Here is a 20,765-nt window from a genome sequence, read left to right on the forward strand (position 1 = left end):
GACGTGGGAAAGAACTTTTCTTTATGTACTGAATTTCTGCCTGTTAAATGCAATCCCAGTTTGACTTTCTTTTCATTGTTCTGGTCACCCATTTGGCTACTTGTTTCTTACTTGTCTGGTGATGACACCACTGGCAAAGTCTGCTCGTTGAACATTTTGATTATTTTAAAGTGTTACTGTGAGCCCCACAAGACTAAAATACAAAAATCTGCTTAGCAAGCATATTCCAGCTCTGTGGTTGTTCTGCCCCCATTTTATGTACAGTAAAGGAATGATACATGAAAATTATAACGATTTGCCCAGTGCAACAAATGACATCTGTGCTGGAAGGGGTTTAAGACCTGGGACTTCTGTCTTCATAGTCATGTTGTCAAACCTTTTTTCCTCCATGCTGACAGCTTTCTGCTGCTTTTTTTTTTTTTTTTTTTTTTTTTAGTTTCTGTTCTGCAGGAACAGGCCTCAAGATTGGGTGTACCCGCAGCAATCTTGGCAGCCAAAAATGCTGTTACCAGCATCGAGCGGATCTGCCAGGCTTCTGCAAGCCCCTCTCAAGTCCCACTGCTGAACTTGGACCAGAGAGTAAGGGAAAAAGTTTACATTTAGTTTATCAAGAAAACAGTAATGTTAGGTTTGACTTTAAACCCAGTTTATCTGTTCTGATAAAGTCACCCAAACACGTAGGACCTGAGTGGATGATTATTCACTTGTGTGTCGGATACGCTCACAGAAGTGCGGCGTTTTTCTCCTGTACAGGAAAGCGGCTGGTTTTGACAGCTTGGAGATGAAGTTTTTTGTCTGTCGCCGCAGTGCAGTGTTACACAGGTCTCTCTAAGCAGACCTGGTGCTGTCACCTCTGGTGTACCTCAAGCTTGGTCTCTTTAATCCACGGTTCCGTCTTTATCGGTGGTCTCCGTTTGCGGTGTAGCCAGGTGTGGTGACGGCCATCCGTACAAAAGCTGCGCCGTGGCTGCTGGCTCAAGTCACCTCTGAGGAGCTGTCAGGTGTCACTGCTGTCGGCCTGGCTGCCTTCAGTTCAGCCTTACCATGAAAATTTGGGCCTTTCCCATGAATTCTCTCCGCTACCGAAGCCTTTAAAAAACCCCCAGTAAACAGGGGAAAAAAAGCAGCAAATTGTTTTTCTAAGAATGTGTTGTTTACAAAGGAAATTATTTCTGCTTCATTTCTGGGGCGATTCCAGAAGAGGTTGTCTTGCTTGCTTCAAACGGTCAAGGATTTGCTGGCGAACAATGTGTTCTGTCGCTCACGCTTCTGTCAAGAAATGTGGAAAACGAAGGTAAGAACTCAGGGAGAAATGTTGCCGTCTTACAGACCATTTAGGCTCCATCTCTGTGATCTGGTAATGTGTTTTTAGCCCTCCTTGCCTGTGAAGGCCAGGGATAACTGTTAAATGGACTAGTGAGGTGCTGTGATTTCCGTCCAGTTTCCCTCGGTGGTTTTTGGGTGACCTAGAGCAGTCTTGCCACTGCTCATCCCTGCTCATGGTCGTCTGTGGTCCTGAGCTCCTCCTGAGAATGACTGTGGTCTTCCAGACCTTTCAAAGGCACGAACTGAATTATAAATGGTGGGGTTTTTTGTTTGTTTTGTTTTGTTTATTTTAAGGGAGCTTCCTTGCCTCTGTAGCGGGATTTGCTTTTTTTGAAGAGGACTTAGTAGAGGTTTGGAAGTAGGTGGATTATTAAAATTGCGTGGCCGCTTCTGAGAAACTGCCACAAAGGAGAGTTGGCAGCACCTTGCTGATCAAGCGTTGGTTTTTAGGGAGCTAGGCAAGCAGCACTCTTGCCTCTCTGAAGGAGAAGTCTAACTCTTTCCATTTGCACTGAGCACGGCTGGTTCTCACTAGGAACCAGCTAGGAAGGGCATGGCAGTAACCTGTCTGGAGTTGCAGCATGAGTAATGGGATTGAACTCATCTGAGGTGACACAGTAGTTAATAGAAGCTTTGGGGTATCGTTTTCTTTCCTGTTTAGCTTCACTGCCTTACTGTTATCAGTGAAAAGCGCTAATAACTCTCCATCAGCTGGTGTGTGGGTCTGCTGCCTGGGCTAAGCAATTCGGATCGATTAACCAGGCAGTGCCGACGCTGCCAGCCGGCCGTGGGGTGGCACGGTCCCACAAGTCCTTTATGTGCTTTCCCTATAATATTCAGTGTGTCTTTGGCATTCTCGTTCTCTGCTCCTTTTATCTGGGAATGGTGATAAGTCTAAGTGAGTTCATGCAGAAAGTGGCTTAAGAGAAATACGATAGCAGCTAACAGGTTGCATTGCTTCCCAAATGTGTTGTCTTGATTTCATTTGGGTGGTTTGTTTTCTTAGGGTAAGCGATGCTCTAAGTGGAGTTAAGGACGTTTTGTGCGCAGGACAGTTTTGGTTGCTCACTGCTTTGGTGGGAAAAAAGGAAGAGGCTGATCTGCCAGGATAAAGAGGCATGCTCTAGTCTCAAATATCCAATCCTGGGCTGAAAATAGAATCCGGTGTGTTTTGTGGGCTGATTAAGATCTCCTCGCTCTCAGGTAGACATGGAGATCAAGTGTAACTGAGATTGTTACAGAAAAGAAAGAGATTGTCAAAGACAAAGTATGTGGGCGAGTCTAGGGTCATGCTACGAGGCAGCCGCTGGTCACTGCAGAAAGCTCGTGGGATTTTTCTCCTGAATGGATCATGTGCCCAAGACTCCCAAGTACCTCTTCCTTCACAAGGTGTGAAGATTTTGTTTCTGGCTTGGAGGGTTTCTGTCTGGAGGCTGGAATGAGCAGAAGTTGCTGCTGCACCTTTTTCCCTGCCAGGTGTACCCTGGAGTCCCATTTTGCCGGCACAGGACTCTCTCTAGCACACGCTGTTCCTTGTGGGAGCTGGAAGGGATGCTGCAGGGAGGCACGAGGGGTGGCAGCTTCATCGGCATGGGAGCGATGCCTAGTGCTGGTTTTGCCGACGGCGAGCCCGGCGTTTAGGAGCAGGACTGCCCGAGCGGCGTTGGTTTTTCCTCTGCGCCCTCCGGCCTCTCTGGCCGTACAGTTGCAGTGTCTCTTTCTGTAGTCTGCTATTGGGAAATGGATTTCAGAGCAGCAAACTCGCTTCACGGAGACTAATAAACAGTTAATAGGCTAAGCGGTAATTCTCTAATCTGTTTCTGGATCTGAATTGACAAGACTTGAAACTTTGTGGTGTTACCTGCTTTCTGGGATATCCGCTGCTCCTTTGAATATCCAGCATCAGCATTATTCCAGGGGGACAAAGATAGATACATTTATTACTTGACCATGAAAATGGGAAATGATGATGCATCTACATCCCTAAACCATTCAAAATTAGTAGGAAGGAAAAATCAAATATAATCTTTCCTCACCTGGTATTTCCTATGTTGTCATTTTAAAATTTGAGTAAGTTCTGGGTATGGAATTTGGTTTTATTTTTTTCTATATAGTTTATGTTAGCCAAATGTTAACGTTAACTGCAAAATGCAGACTATGACCTAATTGTGACATCTTGTTAGGACCCTCCAGTGCTGGAAGCTGTGTGGCACCTGCACAGAGATGACATTGTTGGACTGGGAGAGCTGCTGGAGAGGTGAGCAGAGGTTTATAGGTTTGGAGATGTATTTAATCTCTTAAAGCCTATTGAAATGTAATCGGGGATTAGTCGTGAGTATTCTGGACTAAGAATATAGTCAGATGCTGGCAAGTGATCAGATTAGCAGGATTTAAGAAGTTACCCTGGGTTTGAGAGGTTACTCTGGGTTAGTTAGGGCGGTTTAAGGTGCGGCGACAGCCTGCCCGACGGCTGCCGCAGCAGTTGCCACACAAAGCGAAATGGCTCGGTGCGAGCCACCGCTGCAGCCCGCGCGAGGTGATGCTTTATCTCCCACCTTGTTTCACTGGCGCAAGATGGCTGCGTGTGGGTGGTTACCACGCTGCGTGGGAAAGGGCTCGGTAGCACAGCTCCTTCCGTTCACCTGGCCGTGCCGCCAGGTCTGCTTTGGAAACTCGTTTAGCCCATAAAAATTAGTGCTGGTCTTGCTTTGCAGAAGCTGTGTGCTGCGGTCTTCGCAAAGGCTTCCATTTCAGTAAGGTTTGGCAGAGTCAATCTCCAGAGGATAGTTACACTAATAATTTTTTTTATTATTATTTTTGTTCCCCAATACAGAGCTAACAACTAAAACCAGTTATCCTTTGTGAAGTTCAGGTTGTTTTCTTATGGTGTCAAAGGAATGTTGCAGCGATCTTTTAGGCTTTTGATATTGGTTTACTTGTCTGTCAAAGGGATAGGAAAACAGCCTTCAGTGCCCTCTCTATTTCAAATTTAAGGAAACCAAAGGGATAGATTAAGAGCTTGAGGCTTGGGGTTTTTTTAAAGCATTTTTATCCAAGTATCTTGGAAATAAGAACTAAAGTCTGTGTTCTAGCAGAACTTTTAATATGGAAGTACTTTAATGTCAGAGATGAGGAAATACTTGAACACACAACTTCACATGTATTTATTCCTCTGGATGTGTTTGTTGCGGAATCTTTCTGTAAAGCAAATAAAGCTCTTGCTGGTCCAAATTAAAGAAATGAAATGCCATGGATAGGCCAGAGTCCCTCACAGATGGTTCTTTCCTTAGTCCAAGAGCAAAAGCCCAAGCCTTTCAAAGAGTGGGAGGGATTGAATCGAATCTGCTTTTGTTTGTTCCCAGCAACCCAGCCATCCCTGCCGTGGTGGAGTGGCTGTGCAGCAGCCTTCGTGGCCTTTGTGAGCAGGCGGAGTCCTCCTCCCGGGACGCGGAGCTCGCTGGGCGCGTTCTGTCAGGCAAGGCACTCGGCGCGGGCGCTGGCGGACGGGGCCCGGCTGCCGGTCGGCACAGCCTGCAGCAGGGGCTGTGCCAGGCGAAAGCTTGGAGGTGTAAGAACGGAGGTCTTGCTTTGCATTTTCTTACGGCATTTCTGTGAGGGGAATATATTTTTATGTGTGATGAATTTAGCAAATTTTTTCCCCTTCAAAAGGTAACTGGTTTGAATTGCTGTGTCCCTTTGAGTTATAGTATCACAAGGAAGTGTAATTGCAAGGTGTGAGGGGCCAGGGGTGATATATCGAGAGCGTGACACTCCTGCAAACCGTCTGAGATATTTTGGACCAGAAATATTTAACGGCTCCATTTTCCCCCTGTCATTTTCTATCATTTATTTTGTGGTTTTGTTTGGAAAAAAATCACTACACAATCTGATTGAAGAGCTGTAGTCAGACCTTTGGACCGGTGCAGTTGGTCAGGTACAACAGGTATAAGACCTGTAAATGCTTTGGTCTTTATAATCCTTTAAGTTTCTGTGTTCCTTGCCATCCATTGTCCTAGGTCCTTTTGCCTGGGAGTAATTTTACTCCAAGAAAATAAATGATTCCTACTGACTGCTATGTAGTGAATGAGGCCTTTCAGACACTAGTCCTGTTGGGAGACCGAGATGGGAAGGTGAAAGAGCGAGCGATCTTTATTGAAAGGGGATGCTGAAACACTAATTCCTTCTTGATTTGCAGACTTTGCGATCCTGTTTCTTCAGAATGGCTTTCAGCAAACTTTGGAGCTGGGAAGGAAGCTGGAATTCAAGAAGGTCCCCAATGTAAGGACAGACTGACCCTATTTAGAAACAGTTACTTAAAAAAGTAGTTCCATTATCTACCTCTGCCTTGCTGAGTATAAATAGATCTGCTTAGAGTAACGAAGAAATGGTGGTGGTCCAGGTGCTGTAGTGGGTGAGGAGGAAATTGTGAAACCAGAACAAAGACCCCTTTTTTATATATACAGAGAATTTCTCCAAGGTGAGGTGTCAAGGATTTTGTAGTCTTCCTTGGTTTCATCTCGATTGCTCTTTTTTCCATTTGAATGTGAGGCATGGAATCCCGGAGGCATGGGAAATGCTTCCCCTTCTGTCTATTGTGTCTGTTCTACCATAAAGCCTGAGGTAAAAGTTAAGCTTTAAATTAAGAGGGACAAAACTCTTTCTTTGAGTCAGTTTACTTTTTCTGCATATAACTGTAGCTCTTTTAAACTCTAAATGGTCTTAATTTGTCAATTTTGAACAGATCTGTCGTGCGGTCTTACAAAGAATGTTGACATGTAAGTCTTTTTCTGATTCATTGCTTTGTGCAGTCACTGCTGTTTGCTAGACTCGTTCATTGCTAAATCTCCAAGGAGAAATCCTTTGCCTGGGTTGCTTTTCCTCTGTTGTGCATAATATTTATGTCACTGGTTTTATGTGCCTCTGTTTTCCCTTTTGCTCTTGTAAAGTGAGCGTCTTCAAACACTGTGGATAATTTCTTCCCTTTTATGCTAGTTCATTTTGATGCTCCCAGCTGCAACATCAGGTTGATATCTGAGCTGATTTTTAACAAGTCTGGTTGGACAATCCAATCTGTTGTAGCACAGAGGTTAAACTAGAATTTTTTTTCTGCTTAGTAAATTAAACTTTGAATTTGCAAAGTTACGTGCGAATAAGTTGTTTTACTGGTTCCTGGTTTGGATTTGCAGACTGAAGTTTTGTGAAACGTTTTATTTATTATTTTTTTTTTAATGCTGAGCAAAGACGTGTCATGTACACGTGTGTATTCTTTAAGCACCAGTCGCCAAGAACTATCCCATGGACAATGTGCCTGTTTTGGCCTGGGCAGTCCTGCTGCTGCGAGAGCTCAAGCATAGTAGTGCCTGATTTGCCCTGCAAATCCTGGTGCAGAAAGACTAAACACACGAGGGTTATTTTTGTCTTGTGTCACAGATGATCTTCACGGTAAGTTGCTGTATCTGCTCTAGAGCAGAGGAAGCGTTCGCTTACACCTCCTCGCGTTCGCTTACACCTCGTACTCGTACAACCTGACCGCGAGGCTGCTGTTACTTTCCTTAGCGACAGCACTTTCCCACTTTTCTTGCTGGCGTGTTTCAGCAGCGTGCTCAGTGCTACTGCAGAGGTTGGTGCTTTGCCTCTGCTCTAGGATGACTGCAAGCCAGGACACAGCACTGGGACTGCTCCCACCATCTGCATCTCTCCCCTGGGCGCTGCCAGCCTGATCCCTCGCCCCACGGCTGGCAGGGAGCGTTGTCTGTAGACAGAGATGCCTTATAGATCTCGCGGAGTGGTTCTAAAAAGGGAAAGCTGTAAGAGAAGTGCTTTATTATTTAATATGCATGAGTCCCGTCTCAGGTGGCCCTTTAACAGTGTTGATACTTGAAAAATAACCCTTATAAACACAGGACTAGGAGGATTTTGGAGGAAGAGAAGCAGGCTGCTGGCAGTCAGGCAGGAGTTTGTGCTAACTTGCTCTTCATTTGACCTTCACGTTTGTGCAGCCTGCGCTGCCACTGACTGACTTGCAGCCTGTGTGTCTGAAAATGTATTAATTGAGTTTTATATAAGGTATTTTTGTTAGTGTATACTTTTGGGTCACCTTTGAGGGGTTTCACCTAACTAATCAGCTGCTCTGAAGAACATTAAGATTCTTTGTGTAAAATAATTCACTACAAATGAAGACCTTCGCAGGAGGAGAAGGACAGGCTGAGAGTAACATGGGAGCACTGTGCTTCATAGTACTGATCTTGCTATATTGAACTCCTGTGCCGAGGATAAGTAGAGTTTATCTCCTTTTCTTTATTCTCCCCTACTTAACCTTAAAGTACTCCTCAGCAGGAGAAGGGAGCATTACATCTTACACTGTGGACTGCCTCACGAAAGGCATGTGAGGGGTGCCTGTCTTGCTGCCGCAGCTCAGTAAACCTCCTTTTTGAGGTGCTTCACTGAATGATCCTAATAAAACAAATGCTTTTAACTGTTAAAAAAGAGGAGACTTTTAAAGAAAGAAACAGAAAAACTGCTGCTGCAGCAGGCTGTAAAGCAAAGGGCCTCTCAGTATGTGGGCTCCGAGTGGCGCAGGCTGATGGTCAAGGCAACGTGCTGTGCAAGCTGCCAAGCTGTGTGACCTCTGCCAGTTGTTCTGGGGCAGATTTGGCTTTTGAAGGAATTTCTGCTAAGCAAATGTAACCTGAAGTTCCACTGCCGTTGCAGATGTGTGGCATTCCCAGCAGCGTGCTCATTTGGCGAGGGCGACCAAGACCATTGTTTCCAAGGGCTGTTAATTCAAAGCTTGCTTGTGCCAAGCCCAGCCTCCAGACAGACTTTTCCTCTCCTGCAGCTTTGCAGTGTTGACGCTCGCAGATGCACTGCACGATTAGGATTGGGTTTGGAAATGAAATACTAATTTATGTGCATTTTTAGCTGGCTTAATTATTAGCACATTCTTGGGAATGCTTTTAAATTGGTTCAAGGTTAGCGTTAATAGGTTTTGAGTCTATGTGTCGCTTTTGAAAAAGTATCATAAGAATTTATGGCTGCTGAATGGCTTCTACACATTTCCCTAATGGGGTCACCTTCGTAAAGGTGCACAAAGTGCTTGTTCCAGTTAGTTCCTGTGTTGTTTAGTGTGACGGTTCCTTCCATTTCTCTCACTGTGTTTTTGTGTCTCTGCTTTGGGCTACAGGGGTGCTTGATGCTGTTGGTAAAGAGAAGCAGAAAGATGTTTCCACGTTGCAAGCTATGAGGTTCTGGTAAGAAGCACTGTTCTCCTGAATAATGTCCGGAGGAGGTTTTTATCCACTGTTACACTTGTTACTGAAATAGGGGGAATGTTGTGGAGTTTTTAAAATTTGTTTACACACACACCCCGCCCCACCCCAGTGTGACTTAGGTTTAGTGTTCTCCTCTTTAATGAAATATGTGAAGTAAAAATGCATGTAAAAAGATAAGCGTCAGGTAGGAAAGGGTGTTCTGGCAGTGTTGGAACCAACCTTGGCATGTGGCGAGTTTCCTGTGTCAAGTTTTCTCACTCTGCTGCTCAGCAGCAAACACCTGGAAGGTGCCGTCATCTCCTCCTCCTCCAGCTCCTGCTTCCAAAGCCACTTTGTTTAATTACTTTCTGACCTGCAGTCCCGTCCTGTGCAGGGGTATACATTTGTCTCAAGTTTGTAAATCCAACAGCTACATAATGTTGAGTAACCAACGTACTTTTTTAAAAAAAAAAAAACCTATACAAAAAAGTATATATTCTGGCAACTTGATAAGATAGATGTAGAAGAAAAATGAGTCACCCACCCCAACCAGTGCCTGGTTGATCATACTTCCTGTGGATTGCTTCTGCGTGTTTCCTTGTCGTTTGTAGGCTGAATGTGTTCAACGTGTCAGTTTATAAAAGTGCGGTTCATCCGGATTCCTTGCAGCAGTTTTTTAGACACACCCTGACCGAGGTCCTTACTTACAACCCATTGTTGAAAGGTAGGAATAGGTGGGGAGGCGTGAGTGTCCCCAGGGTGTGTTGTTGTGGCGCATCCGGAGCTCCGTCCCACCCGGACCTCGCGGAGTGGAGTCCAGACGGGAGGACCCGGAGCCAGAGAAGCTTCCTGACTCCCCAGCTCTTTCCCCGGGGCTGTATAAGCAGGATGCCAGATCAGACAAAAAAAAAAACATCTGGGCTTTGGAGGGCAGTAGTTCAGGAGAAAACTGTAGGTGGAAAATCAGTGCCTTCCAAGAGAGCTTCACCCATGGCTCATGAATAGATATTGGGAGTAACGTCTAACAGCAGCCTTTACGGAGCAGACATGGGAGAGCTCTGCCTCTGGGAGTAGTTCTGGCCAAAGGAGAAGCGGGGTGGGAGAGGTGGTGCTTCAGAGAAGGGCTAAAATAACCTGGCCTCTGTGTGTGGGGGAGTTTAAGCACAAGACATGGCCTTTCTCTGCTGACTGGGTGCTGCTTTTGGTGGATTAAAGATAAAAGGAGGAAGGCTTCTAATCCATAACTGTGAGGCTTGATGTTTTTAGGATGAAATATGTTTGGGCTACAAAATCTCTGCTAAATTCACTCTGGGCTATGATCTAGAGCTGCTTATCTGTTGTGTGGGAGAGCTGTGTCCTTGCTGGCTTCCAGTTAAAAGAGATTATTGAGGAAAAAGGTGATTCCTTGCTGGTTCTCTGTGCATGCATTATGTAGGCCTATGAATGTGTGATCTCAAGAACAGCTTGGAGATGACAGTGCTGTAGTGGAATGGCCACAGTCTGTGTTCCAAAGGTGAATGGGAGAGAGGATTTCAGCAGGCAGTTTTTAGTGTATCTGGCTGTCAAAGCCAAAGGAACTCTTGTGTGGTTGTTACACGTTTGGGGTTTATTTTAAAACCTGTTGCTGAAGAGTAAACTATTTTCTTCTTCTGAGTACAGTGTCTGATGCCATCCACATGCAGAAAGAGTGGAGCTTTACAAGAACTTGTTCGCTGCTCACTACCTTGTATCGCAAAGTATGTCTTCCTGGTTTTCCAAAGAGTACTTAACTATGTTGGGTTTGTATTAATTGAAATATCTGAAATTAGATTATTTAAAAAGAGTGCGTTCCAGTTGCAGAGTCTGAACCAGCTGCCAGAAATTGTAGGCAGGATGAAGCATGAAGAAAAAGGGACTTTTGTGCAAAGCTCTTAATGAGAACAAAGATAATAATTTAAGATGTTTTTTTACTGTTACAGAATATGACATGACTTCTGAAAGAATTGGAATATTACTGTTTATTTTAGCCAATGCTGGATCCAAGCCAGAATGATATCTGGCCCTGGAAAGCTGACGCAAAAGATGCACGCAGGATAGCTTTTTCAAAAGCCGTGCCAAAAATACCTGCATGTTCATCTTCACAGTGTGTTTCACTCTTACGGGTGGACGTATGTCATAGCTAAAATGAATTGCTACCCCTCTTCCAGCTCTTCGTGGCATTCAGCGCAAAGGAGTCGATCTGCCAGCTGCAGCAAGTCCTGGAGACTCACGAGGTGAACTGGCAGCATGTCCTGTCCTGTGTTTCCACGCTGGTAGTCTGTCAGGCTGAGGCTGAGCAGCTGTTCAAAGGTAAGCAGGTATTGGCAAGCCTGCAAGCTAATGTGTGCTTGTTGCTCCTCGGGTACTGGAGAGGGAAACCACGCTGCCTGGTGTAGCAGCGTAGTCATTCATAGTTGCTGCTTTGAGATTTCTGCACGGAAAGGAACAGCAGAAAATCTGTGTTTCCGTTCAGACATTCCACGTCAGCGGTGACGTGAATGCCAGGCCTTGTGCCTGACACTTCTCAAACGCAGTGTTTTGATAGTGTTTGATAATTACCTTCATTATTAATTGGCGTAGTGATTAGTGAAGCTTAGTTCTTCTATCTCACCTTTGCTAGCAGACCTTGTCTGTTAGAGTTTCTTACTGATTGTCTCATTGCTGGACTCCCTGCGGTTCTTGCAGATTGAAATCCTAGAGCATTCGACTATTGAAAGTGCATGAAAAAATAGAAGCGAGTCCCAAAGGTTCCCCAAGCTGCAATGCATGTCCTTCTTTTTGTGGCAGATGTTTTATCACAGATATTTGTCTTCATTTACTGTAGAAAATTACAGCGCAGTTGTCAAGAGCAAAGTTTGAGGTTATTGTTTTATGTTTCTAGATCTATTGAGCCATCTCCTGATAAAGGCCTTTGAGAATTATGATATGGAAAACATGATCACCGCATTCCTGATAGCGCGTCAGGCTGCTCTAGAGGGCCCTGCTGTCTTCATGCCTTACTCTGAATGGTTTAAGGTAAGACTAAATGAGGCCCGACTGGTAATCTTTGTTTTAAGTATGTGATAAACCTGTGCATAAGGCATGTTCTGCTGCACAGTGAAAGCCTAATTTCAGACAAGACAGCCAGGAATTGGAGGAAGGAGTGGGGCGGGGGGGGTGTGTGGAAAGAAAGAGTGAGTGTGTTGATATTAGGAATGGTTTAATATTTATTACTGCCTTTGTGTCTGGAAAGAATATATTTGGCTTTCTTCTTTCCCTTCTTTCATCTTTTCAGTCCGCCTTGCCTTCTCTAGTTATTTGTCAGGAATGCAGACATGTAATTCCTGTTATAATCATAATCTTGGATGTATTTCAGTATCTTGATAACCAACACTGTTGTTATTGCATAAGTTGTAGGTTATTGCGGATGAAGCATTCCTATTTCCTGGATGTTTGCATGCAGCTGTAATTGTGGTGTTTGACCTTATAGATAATTAGTTGTTAGCTTTTAGTTGTAAACATGTAGGTATTTTAGGTATGCAAATCTCCAGATAATTTAAACCTGTAAATTTCTTTGTATGAGTTTGCAAATCTAAGCTCAGCCTTTGCTGATAGTGTCCAGGATGTATCAAAAGGCAAACTAGTTATGTTCTGTGTAGTCTCAAACTGGCCTGTTTTCCTTATAATGCCCAGATAAAGCTGTGTAGGAACTGGCAGATTTGTTTTTTCTCCAGAGAGGTTCTCTTGACAGAGGAAGCAGATACTTAATGGATGTCTGGGATCTGTGCGCTGAGTTATGGCATTGCTAGGACGGGGATTCTCTCCGCACTGAAAGGCTGTGCTGTCATTTCCCTGGTTTCAGGCTTCCTTTGGGAATGCTGGTGGTCACCACGGGAGCAGCAAGAAAGCTCTGGTCTTCCTCTTTGAGTTCTTGTCAGAGCTAGTGCCCTTTGAAGCAGCACCGTACTTGAAGGTGAGAAGATGCTGACAGGGATGGTTTTCTAAAGTCTGATACAGAACTGCTCCAAAGTGAACACACTCGTGCCTTTGACTATTATTATTAATGTTGCTATAGCAATTAAATTACTTCTGATACGCTGTTCAAAACCTTTTCTTCCTGAAATAAGGAAGTACAAGATTCTTTTATTTACTTGACAAGAAGGAAAATTGCTTTAATGGAGTGAAATTTAAGCACTTAAGTGATTTTATTTGTTGTTGTTGCGAAAAAAATGCATGTAGGTTGCCATGAAGATGGCACATCTTAAAACAAGCAATAACATCATCTTTGGGGAATATTTGAGGTAAATAACTGCAAACAGTAACCAGAATTTTACACTAATTTCCTGTAAAAATGGCAAATCTTGTGAATTTCACATTTCAGGTCCATATAATGTACCCGCCTTTTGTTCCAACAAAACATCGGTCTATCCTCTTGGAGTACATCACTCTGGCTAAAACCAGACTGGCTGACCTCAAGGTTGGTAAAAATTGTCTCTTTTCAAAGAGTTCTTTTGGGATCTGTCAAAATACTGGCTGTGTTATGATGTGCATCTCTCTGTAACCTCACGCAGGTTGCTATAGAAGATATGGGGCTCTATGAAGACTTGTCTTCCACAGATGAATCTGTGCAGGTACTGCTGGTCTGTTTAACAGTTTTCTCGTCAGTCATGCCCCTTTTCCTCTGGAAAAGCGCTTAGGTTATCAACCTCGCTGCCATTCCTACCAAGTTTGAGCATGCTGCCAATCTTCTCCAACTGTAAGATATAGCGGTCGTAAGTATGGAAACGTTCCCTGGATTTCATGAAAACTAGAGTTGTGTAGAGGACAAACAGACTGAGATGATTACTTCCAGAGACAGCCTACAGAGGAACTCAGCAATTAGCTGGCCAGCTACTGGCCAAGCAGCACCTACGTGAGCCATCCCGTCAGCACCTGCTGTTTGAAGCCAGGAAAGTGCTGGCTACCTCTTGCCCATTCTGTACTGTGGGGTATAGAAAATATCTAAAGGTGTTGCATGGTGTGGGGTTTATAGGAAAAGGGGCTGCGCTAGCTCTGCTGACTGACCGGCTTGTTACAACAGTGACAATTCCCTCTGTGGATTTGCTCCCAATGATTTGATCACCCAGGAAAGCATTTTATCTGTATCTTGATTCTTTTCAGTCATCTGTTTGGTATTGTACTCAAAGTGTTCATATTTAATGGAGATTTGGGGAGAGAATCTACGGTCTGCAGTTTCACACTGTGGTTCATGATAAGTTTTGGATAACGACAGTAATTGGTAAGGAAGTATTTGGCTCATTGATCACACGTATGGCAGGCTTGTCCTATACAGTCAGCCAACTGGAGTACATGAAATACAGGCTGGTGACAGCGTAGTTGGATGTACTGCAGTGAAATCTAGTCCTGTGATGGACTGAAAGTTGTAAGTGAAGTTTTCCTTTAACTTCTTCCAAGTCTGATCTGTTTGTCCATTCAGAAACTGGCCTGGGTTGCTGGAATCTTAAGATGTCTTACGGCTCGAACAAGAGAAACCTGGGGCAGCAGCCCAGGCCTGGAGTGTAGTGGCATGGGCTGGAAGCAAAAATTATGGGCCTTAATTCCAAGCGTACATACTAAAATCAAATAACAATAAACCCAATTCAGCACAGAAAAGCTGCTGTCCCCGTGGGGGACAACTGGATAAATGATGTGACGTTAAGCAGGAGCATCTGCTGCAGTTGCTGTAGGAGGTGTGTGGAGAACAACACAGACCTTTGGGCTGACCCAGGAGAGCTGTTATAAATAACAGCCTTATCAAGGCAGGCTGATGGAACAGGCCCGGTTTTCCTGCAGTTTTACCCTGCATATCAGGTAGTTCTTATTCGATTGCAGTGGTTCAGTCACTTCCCTTCACAGCACAGACAACTGTTACCAACCCTGAAAGAACAAGCAGGGAAGATTATTGTCATCCTTGATTTCTCACAACATCTTTCTCTCATTGTTACTTGTGTGAGCCAGCCCGAGGGCCAGGCACTTCGTGACGTTGAAAAGGCCCTTCAGATATTTGAAAACACAAGGAAGATCCCGACATCTGTGATAGAAGCCAGGTACCGTGTGCTTCTCAACTCTTCTTGTTTTTAGCTATAATAATAATACGAGCCAAGTCCAAATCAAAATGGCAAAACAAGAAAAATTGAGGATGTGAGCAAAGGAGATTTTGGGAAATTCTTCCCACATTATCCACTTCCTCAGTAGTCATCTAAGTGGATCCTATTTGTGCAACGAGTAAAAAAGCATATGGAGACCTGCAAGAAAAGTCCGCAATTGTTACAATAAATAAAAAGCAAAATTCAAGAAATTAATAACTATTGGCTAATCCGAGCTTGATTTGCCTGTGGTTATTCATATTACCATGAATATTTCTTGTTTGCAGGACCCAAATTCATTCTTGAGGTAATGAGGTGGCACTTTGCAGCTTTGGCGTTGTTAATGTTTTGCTATATTTGTTTTCTGTCCAGTATTTTCAGGCGACCGTATTATACTTCCTGGTTTCTTCCTGCTTTGCTCAGGCCACGTGTGGTTAGTATTTGGTTTTGGCTTTTTTTTTTCTTTGATCCTCCCATTTAGGTGTGTGTTTGTAGACAGGTAACTTGCACCTAACCTACTTGTCCTTCTGTTGCAGCTCCCTACATCCCCAGACGCGCGCATGGCTTTTATAGATTCTTTAAAGAGGTATTGAGACTTCCTAGTGTTATTTTCTGTGCTTCTGGACTTTCTCCTGAGAACATTTGACTTTGCATCAGATTATCAGAGGCTTTGGCCCCGTGTTTACAAAGCGCTGAATGTTGGCTAACCTTTTGGCAGGGCTTTGTGGCCAGGCCTGTGGCTTGCAGGCTGTGGATGTGGGAGCTTATCTGGATAGGTAAATGCCTTCAGTTCTGCAATTAGTCCTCTAGCCACTCTAAAACCATTATCTAGAAGTCGTCCAATGCAGCCCTTTGACTGCCGGCCAGATATATTTTAATGCAAACTTTGGACGATGCTGCCGAATATAAAATTTCACCAGGAAGATGAGCCCCGCTGTGAAAAGCTTCCCTCTCTTTGGGAGAGGATATGGGGAAGATGAAACTCAAATGCGTGTTAATGCTTTATGAGCTGCTCTTAAGGGACACCAGCATCGTGTCCCAGGAGAACGCAGCCCCTCTCGGAACCCAAGCTTGTCCTGTATGCATGTTTAAAAGTGCTTTTCTGCACTGCAGAAACAGCTTTATTTTAAATCCAGTAATTCCTCTGTAACCTCTCATGGAGAAAAAATGTTTGCGACGCTGCCTACAAATGAGGCATTTGGTCCTGCCTCATCATTCCAGTCCGACTCTAAAAAAAGACTGGACCATTTCTTAAAATTAAAGTTGTAAGAGAAGCAGCTGAGTTCTAGGGAGCCTCATGTCACGCGTTTTTAGCATTGAGTGCCTGCCCAGCAAGTGTTGGAGGTCAGACCTCGGTCTCCACCACGTTAGTGTTTTAGATGTGTGAATACTGCAATGTCACATAACTTACTCTTAGGTGATCTGAGACACGTACTATATATGAAATGGTTATTAATGCATGCATTAATAATATATACAGTATTGTTTTTGTGTTGTGTGGGTTGCACATATATAATACTTGCTATGAAAGCCTTGGAGATAAATTTCTGGCCCTCATGTCAGATGATGATTAAAAAAATGCTTCAGATGCTCTGTGTGCTTTGGAACCTCTGTAATTACATTTCGTAGCGTAGCCATTGTTTATGCTTACATAGAATAAAGCTGAAGTTTAAATGTGGTTATGTGGTATAATAAATATCCTTTTTTTTTTTTTTTACTATAGAGCTGATAAAATACCTGCAAACTTGTACTCCACATACATGCAAGCCTGTCGTGCTATGAAAGAGAAAATTTTACAAGGTAAAAAATATAACATTGACTTATGGATCGCTTTGAAGAAAAGTTACTATTTCTATTGATGCCCTTCTGAATAGAAAATCTTGAAAAGGTTATAGCCAATTAGGTCTTTAATCGATATGTAAACAACTGTATGTTCTTTATGTCTTACTGAGGTATTAAGTAGTTCCTCTTGTAGTGACTTTCTCAGCCTGTCCTGCTTGGGTGGGATTTTTGCAGTCCGTGCGGAGCTCTGTGCTGTGCTGAGGCTGCAAACGATGCCTGAGCTAGCTGATTTAAATCTAGCTCAAATACGTCCCCATGAATCAGCGTTTGCAGCTCGAACGCGTCCCAGCTCTGGCTAGCCTGGGGTGTGACCCTGCTGTGCTGATCCCTTGCGTAATGGCACTTGGGCTGCCTGACCTCACCATCGTCCTCTTTGAAGAATGGATTGCTGTGCGTGACTGAGGTCTGGGGGAGCAGGAGGGGCTAGGGACGGAGCCAGCGGTTAAAGGATTGCAGCGCATAGTTTACATGCGTTTGGGTGGGAGGGCCCTGCTAATTTCGGGTCCCATCGCTGTAGCCACATTTCTGGTGCAGTGTGTGTCAGCTTAATAGATATTTAATGAGCTCTCCTATCTCTTTCAGCAAGTGGGTCTTTCAAACGCATCTTAAAACGGGCACCGTCCTCACCGCAGGTTTATACAAAAAGGAAAGGTCAGGCTAGTGAGCGGAGATGGCTCCCAGAGCTGGTGGAGAGAAGTGTACTCCGGATGCAGGGCTGAATCTGTAACTGGCTCCTGCTTGGGGCGTCTGAAGCTGTCTGGAGATGCTGTAGCTCGAGAGGCGTGACAAGGCAGGCCTGGGGAACCGCAGATGTGCAGCAGCCCGGCTGCGAGGCTGTCCGGCAGCCGGCAGGGATGAAGGAGCCCTGCAGCCGGCCGGGCGGGATCCCAACGGGCGACAGAGCTCTGCAGGAGCCCTTGAATTGCCGGTGACCTCTAGTGGCACAGCCTGAGCCGTGTCCCTTGCATCCTAATCCCTTCCCCTGACATCCCTGCATCCTAATCCCTTCCCCTGCCATCCCCTGCACCCTAATCCATCCCTGAGGCTCTTGCACAGAGGCTGGATTTAGGGCAGGACTGAGTATTGGTCAGCGCTAAGCCTGCCCTGTTCGGTAGTGCTCACTCTTGCACATAAAGGTGACTCAGCAGTCTCCTAACACCTTGTTGCTTTTACAGTGAGTTTGCAACCAGTATTAATTTTAACCTTGTTATTTACTTCTCTTGTTCGTGGTCGAGTTATTTCTGGCCCGTGTATGAGACGCTGTTCCTGCCTAATGAACTGTATGGGTGGTTTTTGGGGCTGTGCTGTGGCAGCTTGCTGCTGGTGGCACTCTCTTTCTAGTGGTAAAAGGAATTTCCTTTCCTTTCTCCTTTTAAACAAAGGACGGAGTAACACATAGCATCTGGAGATGTTGCATGGTGTTGGGCTTGAGGAGAAGCGGGTGACGTAGTATTCACATACTGTAATGTCTGTCTCCCTTTTGAGACTGGTCGTTTGAGAACAGCAAATGTTTCTGTGAGGGGCAAAGAACTAATGCAAGTAGGAAGGCAACTCTGAAAGGAGAACTCTTTTGCCTCTCGTCTTTAAAAACTGAATTCCTTTCTGCAACTAGGCATAAACTCATAAATGATTAATCAAATAGCACATTTTGAATGTAAAAACAAAGCTGTACAGGTGGCAGATTGACGGTTTGGGGATCTGTTATAACTTACAGAAAAGTAAATACTGCTTTTACAGAAAAAGTATGCAGAGATTGCTGAATGCTTTTCATGAACTGATGTAATGCACAAAGGTAAGCATAATGCATTGCATTTCTCTCACTTGTCTAGATGAATCAAAAGTAGAGACCAGCCATTCCAAAGAGCCTGTTGAGCAGCTGAAGGCTGAGCTGGCTGAACTAAGGGTGCTGATTGTGGACCAGGCTAAATACGAAGGTATGCAGGAAGGCGAGTCATAATGACCCATAATTGACTGTTACAGAAGCTGCATTAATAAAATGTGGCTAATGCTAGCCAAAGCAGTGGCCCTAGTTACTTGCCAGTGGTACCTGGAGGTGGTAATCTTTCAGATCTGTATAATCCTTCCAGCTATGAATACATATGTATATCTAATGTCTGATGTATTGCCCATGCTTGAGTTTGGAACTTTAGGTCTGCAGTTTTTGTGATGATCCCTTGGTACCACACCAATCTTTGCCAAGATGGGCAGCCCCATTCCTGGGGCTTGTCTGGTGACTCGGGGCCCTGTTTGAAGCCTGTTTCCTTTCTGTTGTGAAAAACTATTCTTGATGTGTGTTGGTAATAATACTGGGGGGAAAAAAACAATGCTGTCTTCTAAAATGAAGATGATCGCTGTGTTCCAGTTAACGTTTTTTACTCATTAAGGCTTTTCATAACATACTTTGGGCTCTGATCAATTAGAGTATATGTATTTCACTTGTTCCTCCTGCTATGTGGAGCTGTAAATCTTTCATGCCTTCTGTCCTGGTTCTCCTCTTCTCCTGTTACCTTCCTGTAGATGTGCCAGCACAGATTGCAGTGATTTCTGACAGACTTGCAAGCGTCTTGGGTCACAGCAGTGAGGAGAACGAAGCTGCTGCTTTGAATTCTTCAATCCAAGTTGACATTTCTGCCCCCAAGCTGCAACCCAGCCACCAGACCGTGAGTACCGTCTGGCTTGGGGTGAGAAACGAGTGGGGTTGGGCAGGTAGAAATGCATCTGATAGGATGTGTGAAAGGTTGCTTTGTCTGTGGAGAACATTCTCCTTTTGTCTACCTTGTCAGTGCCCTGCACGGACTATTCGTGTGTTTTAACCTCCTGGAAGTTGTTGCGTGTCTGGTGGTGAGAGCTAGAGATATATAGTCTATCAGAGCGATCCTGTGATGAGCTAGGCTTTCTTCACCAGACTTGTCTAGGTATGTGTTGTGTGCTGGGATCATTCCTGGGCTGATCATCCCATAAGGCTTAACTTTCCATCTCTTCTTAGTGCCAGTGGATCTGTACTTCTGAATGTTACTAATCAACTTATCTCCTTGTTTTAGTGTTGGGAAACGTAATACACAGGCAGCACAAAACTAGATCTAGGTATCCAGCCCAACAAGTATTAGCAATGTCTCTCTTATTCCAGGTTGTTGATCTTCTGCTGACATCGTTCTGCCAAAACCTAATAGCTGCTTCCTATTTTAACCCTCCTGACAGGTAAGATGCAAGTAAAAGAGTAGGGAAATCAGGACTGGTTAATACGCTAGAATTCCAGCACATGTTTAGGGGTGAGGAGGGACTTCTGGTTGTTCACACCCACTCTGCCAGGCTGGCAATTGCAGGCTGCTTTATCCTGAGTTTCTGTAATCTGAGAACTAATGTGCTTTGATGTATATGTGTAAATAAAATATGTTTCTCCTCTGTCATTACTGATCCCTTCAGAAAAAGGAGGCATTTGGCTCTGCTTTGTGCTCTGTGACAACGTATAAAAACTTTCCACAAATACTACGTGCTCAGGTTGGCATTTTCAGCTCAATGGTGGGGGATGAAGCAAATTCTTTTTGTCCCCGGATTACTTGCTGGCTGACACCAGAGATCAGGGGAGAATGCCTGTCTTTTGACAGCGAGAACTGATGTGTCTTCGGGGTGTCTTTTTGGCACGTTCAGTGCTTTTGGCTCATTCAGTCTTCATCCCTAATCCCATATCTAATAGAATTTATGCCTCACTCATTTCCTAATGCTGAAGGCACAGGAAGAGCAGCATGATACACCTTCTCTCTACCTCCCGTCCCCTCTTCCCCCTGGAAGTGACTCCGCTTGATTCTAGCCAGCATGAGGAGGGGGAGGTAGCACTCCACCACCACTGGAAGGACTCTCTTAATGCCATCTCTTTCATGATTTAACAGAAGTCTGTAAACATTATGGTCAACATTGCTTTTTCCAACAAAGCAATTTTCCACTGCAGTGTACTGACAAGCTGCCTGCGATGCCAGCTGCTGACGGTACGGAACGAGGTGGCTGCCTCTCTGGAGTGCAGCACGCTTTGGCAACCGGTGTGTCTTTCCCCCTCTCTTACACTCTTTTGCCCTGGAGCGGATGAAGCTGCACTGAAAACCTGTGCTGAAAAGTAGTTGTGATAAACAAGAGTATCCCAGGAAGTTTGTTTTTAAACTCAATTTCCCATCTGATCTCCTCTAAGGATTTTTTTTGTTTTCTCAACTGGGTGGGAAAGTCCCTCTTTCCC

The 20,765-nt window shown here is 44.5% G+C and overlaps 1 protein-coding gene across 1 annotated transcript in view; it reads left to right on the forward strand.

Moving 5' to 3' along the window:
* Nucleotides 1-20,765, forward strand: part of FANCA (Fanconi anemia, complementation group A) — a gene marked incomplete at its 5' end in the record, with an annotated part of 36,310 nt that overhangs the window by 1,225 nt on the left and 14,320 nt on the right. Inside the window, 21 exons of the mRNA XM_010281440.1 lie at nucleotides 437-579; nucleotides 1,199-1,294; nucleotides 3,510-3,583; nucleotides 4,689-4,801; nucleotides 5,522-5,604; nucleotides 6,068-6,101; nucleotides 8,510-8,576; nucleotides 9,188-9,300; nucleotides 10,236-10,312; nucleotides 10,763-10,904; nucleotides 11,476-11,609; nucleotides 12,436-12,546; nucleotides 12,955-13,050; nucleotides 13,145-13,204; nucleotides 14,571-14,659; nucleotides 15,071-15,131; nucleotides 15,235-15,284; nucleotides 16,422-16,498; nucleotides 18,370-18,474; nucleotides 19,058-19,200; nucleotides 19,668-19,738. Coding sequence (XP_010279742.1) covers nucleotides 437-579; nucleotides 1,199-1,294; nucleotides 3,510-3,583; nucleotides 4,689-4,801; nucleotides 5,522-5,604; nucleotides 6,068-6,101; nucleotides 8,510-8,576; nucleotides 9,188-9,300; nucleotides 10,236-10,312; nucleotides 10,763-10,904; nucleotides 11,476-11,609; nucleotides 12,436-12,546; nucleotides 12,955-13,050; nucleotides 13,145-13,204; nucleotides 14,571-14,659; nucleotides 15,071-15,131; nucleotides 15,235-15,284; nucleotides 16,422-16,498; nucleotides 18,370-18,474; nucleotides 19,058-19,200; nucleotides 19,668-19,738 — 1,939 coding nt within the window. The remainder of the gene's footprint in view (nucleotides 1-436; nucleotides 580-1,198; nucleotides 1,295-3,509; nucleotides 3,584-4,688; nucleotides 4,802-5,521; nucleotides 5,605-6,067; nucleotides 6,102-8,509; nucleotides 8,577-9,187; nucleotides 9,301-10,235; nucleotides 10,313-10,762; nucleotides 10,905-11,475; nucleotides 11,610-12,435; nucleotides 12,547-12,954; nucleotides 13,051-13,144; nucleotides 13,205-14,570; nucleotides 14,660-15,070; nucleotides 15,132-15,234; nucleotides 15,285-16,421; nucleotides 16,499-18,369; nucleotides 18,475-19,057; nucleotides 19,201-19,667; nucleotides 19,739-20,765) is intronic.

Source organism: Phaethon lepturus, unplaced genomic scaffold (assembly GCF_000687285.1).
Source record: "Phaethon lepturus isolate BGI_N335 unplaced genomic scaffold, ASM68728v1 scaffold9182, whole genome shotgun sequence".
Lineage (NCBI taxonomy): Eukaryota > Metazoa > Chordata > Aves > Phaethontiformes > Phaethontidae > Phaethon > Phaethon lepturus.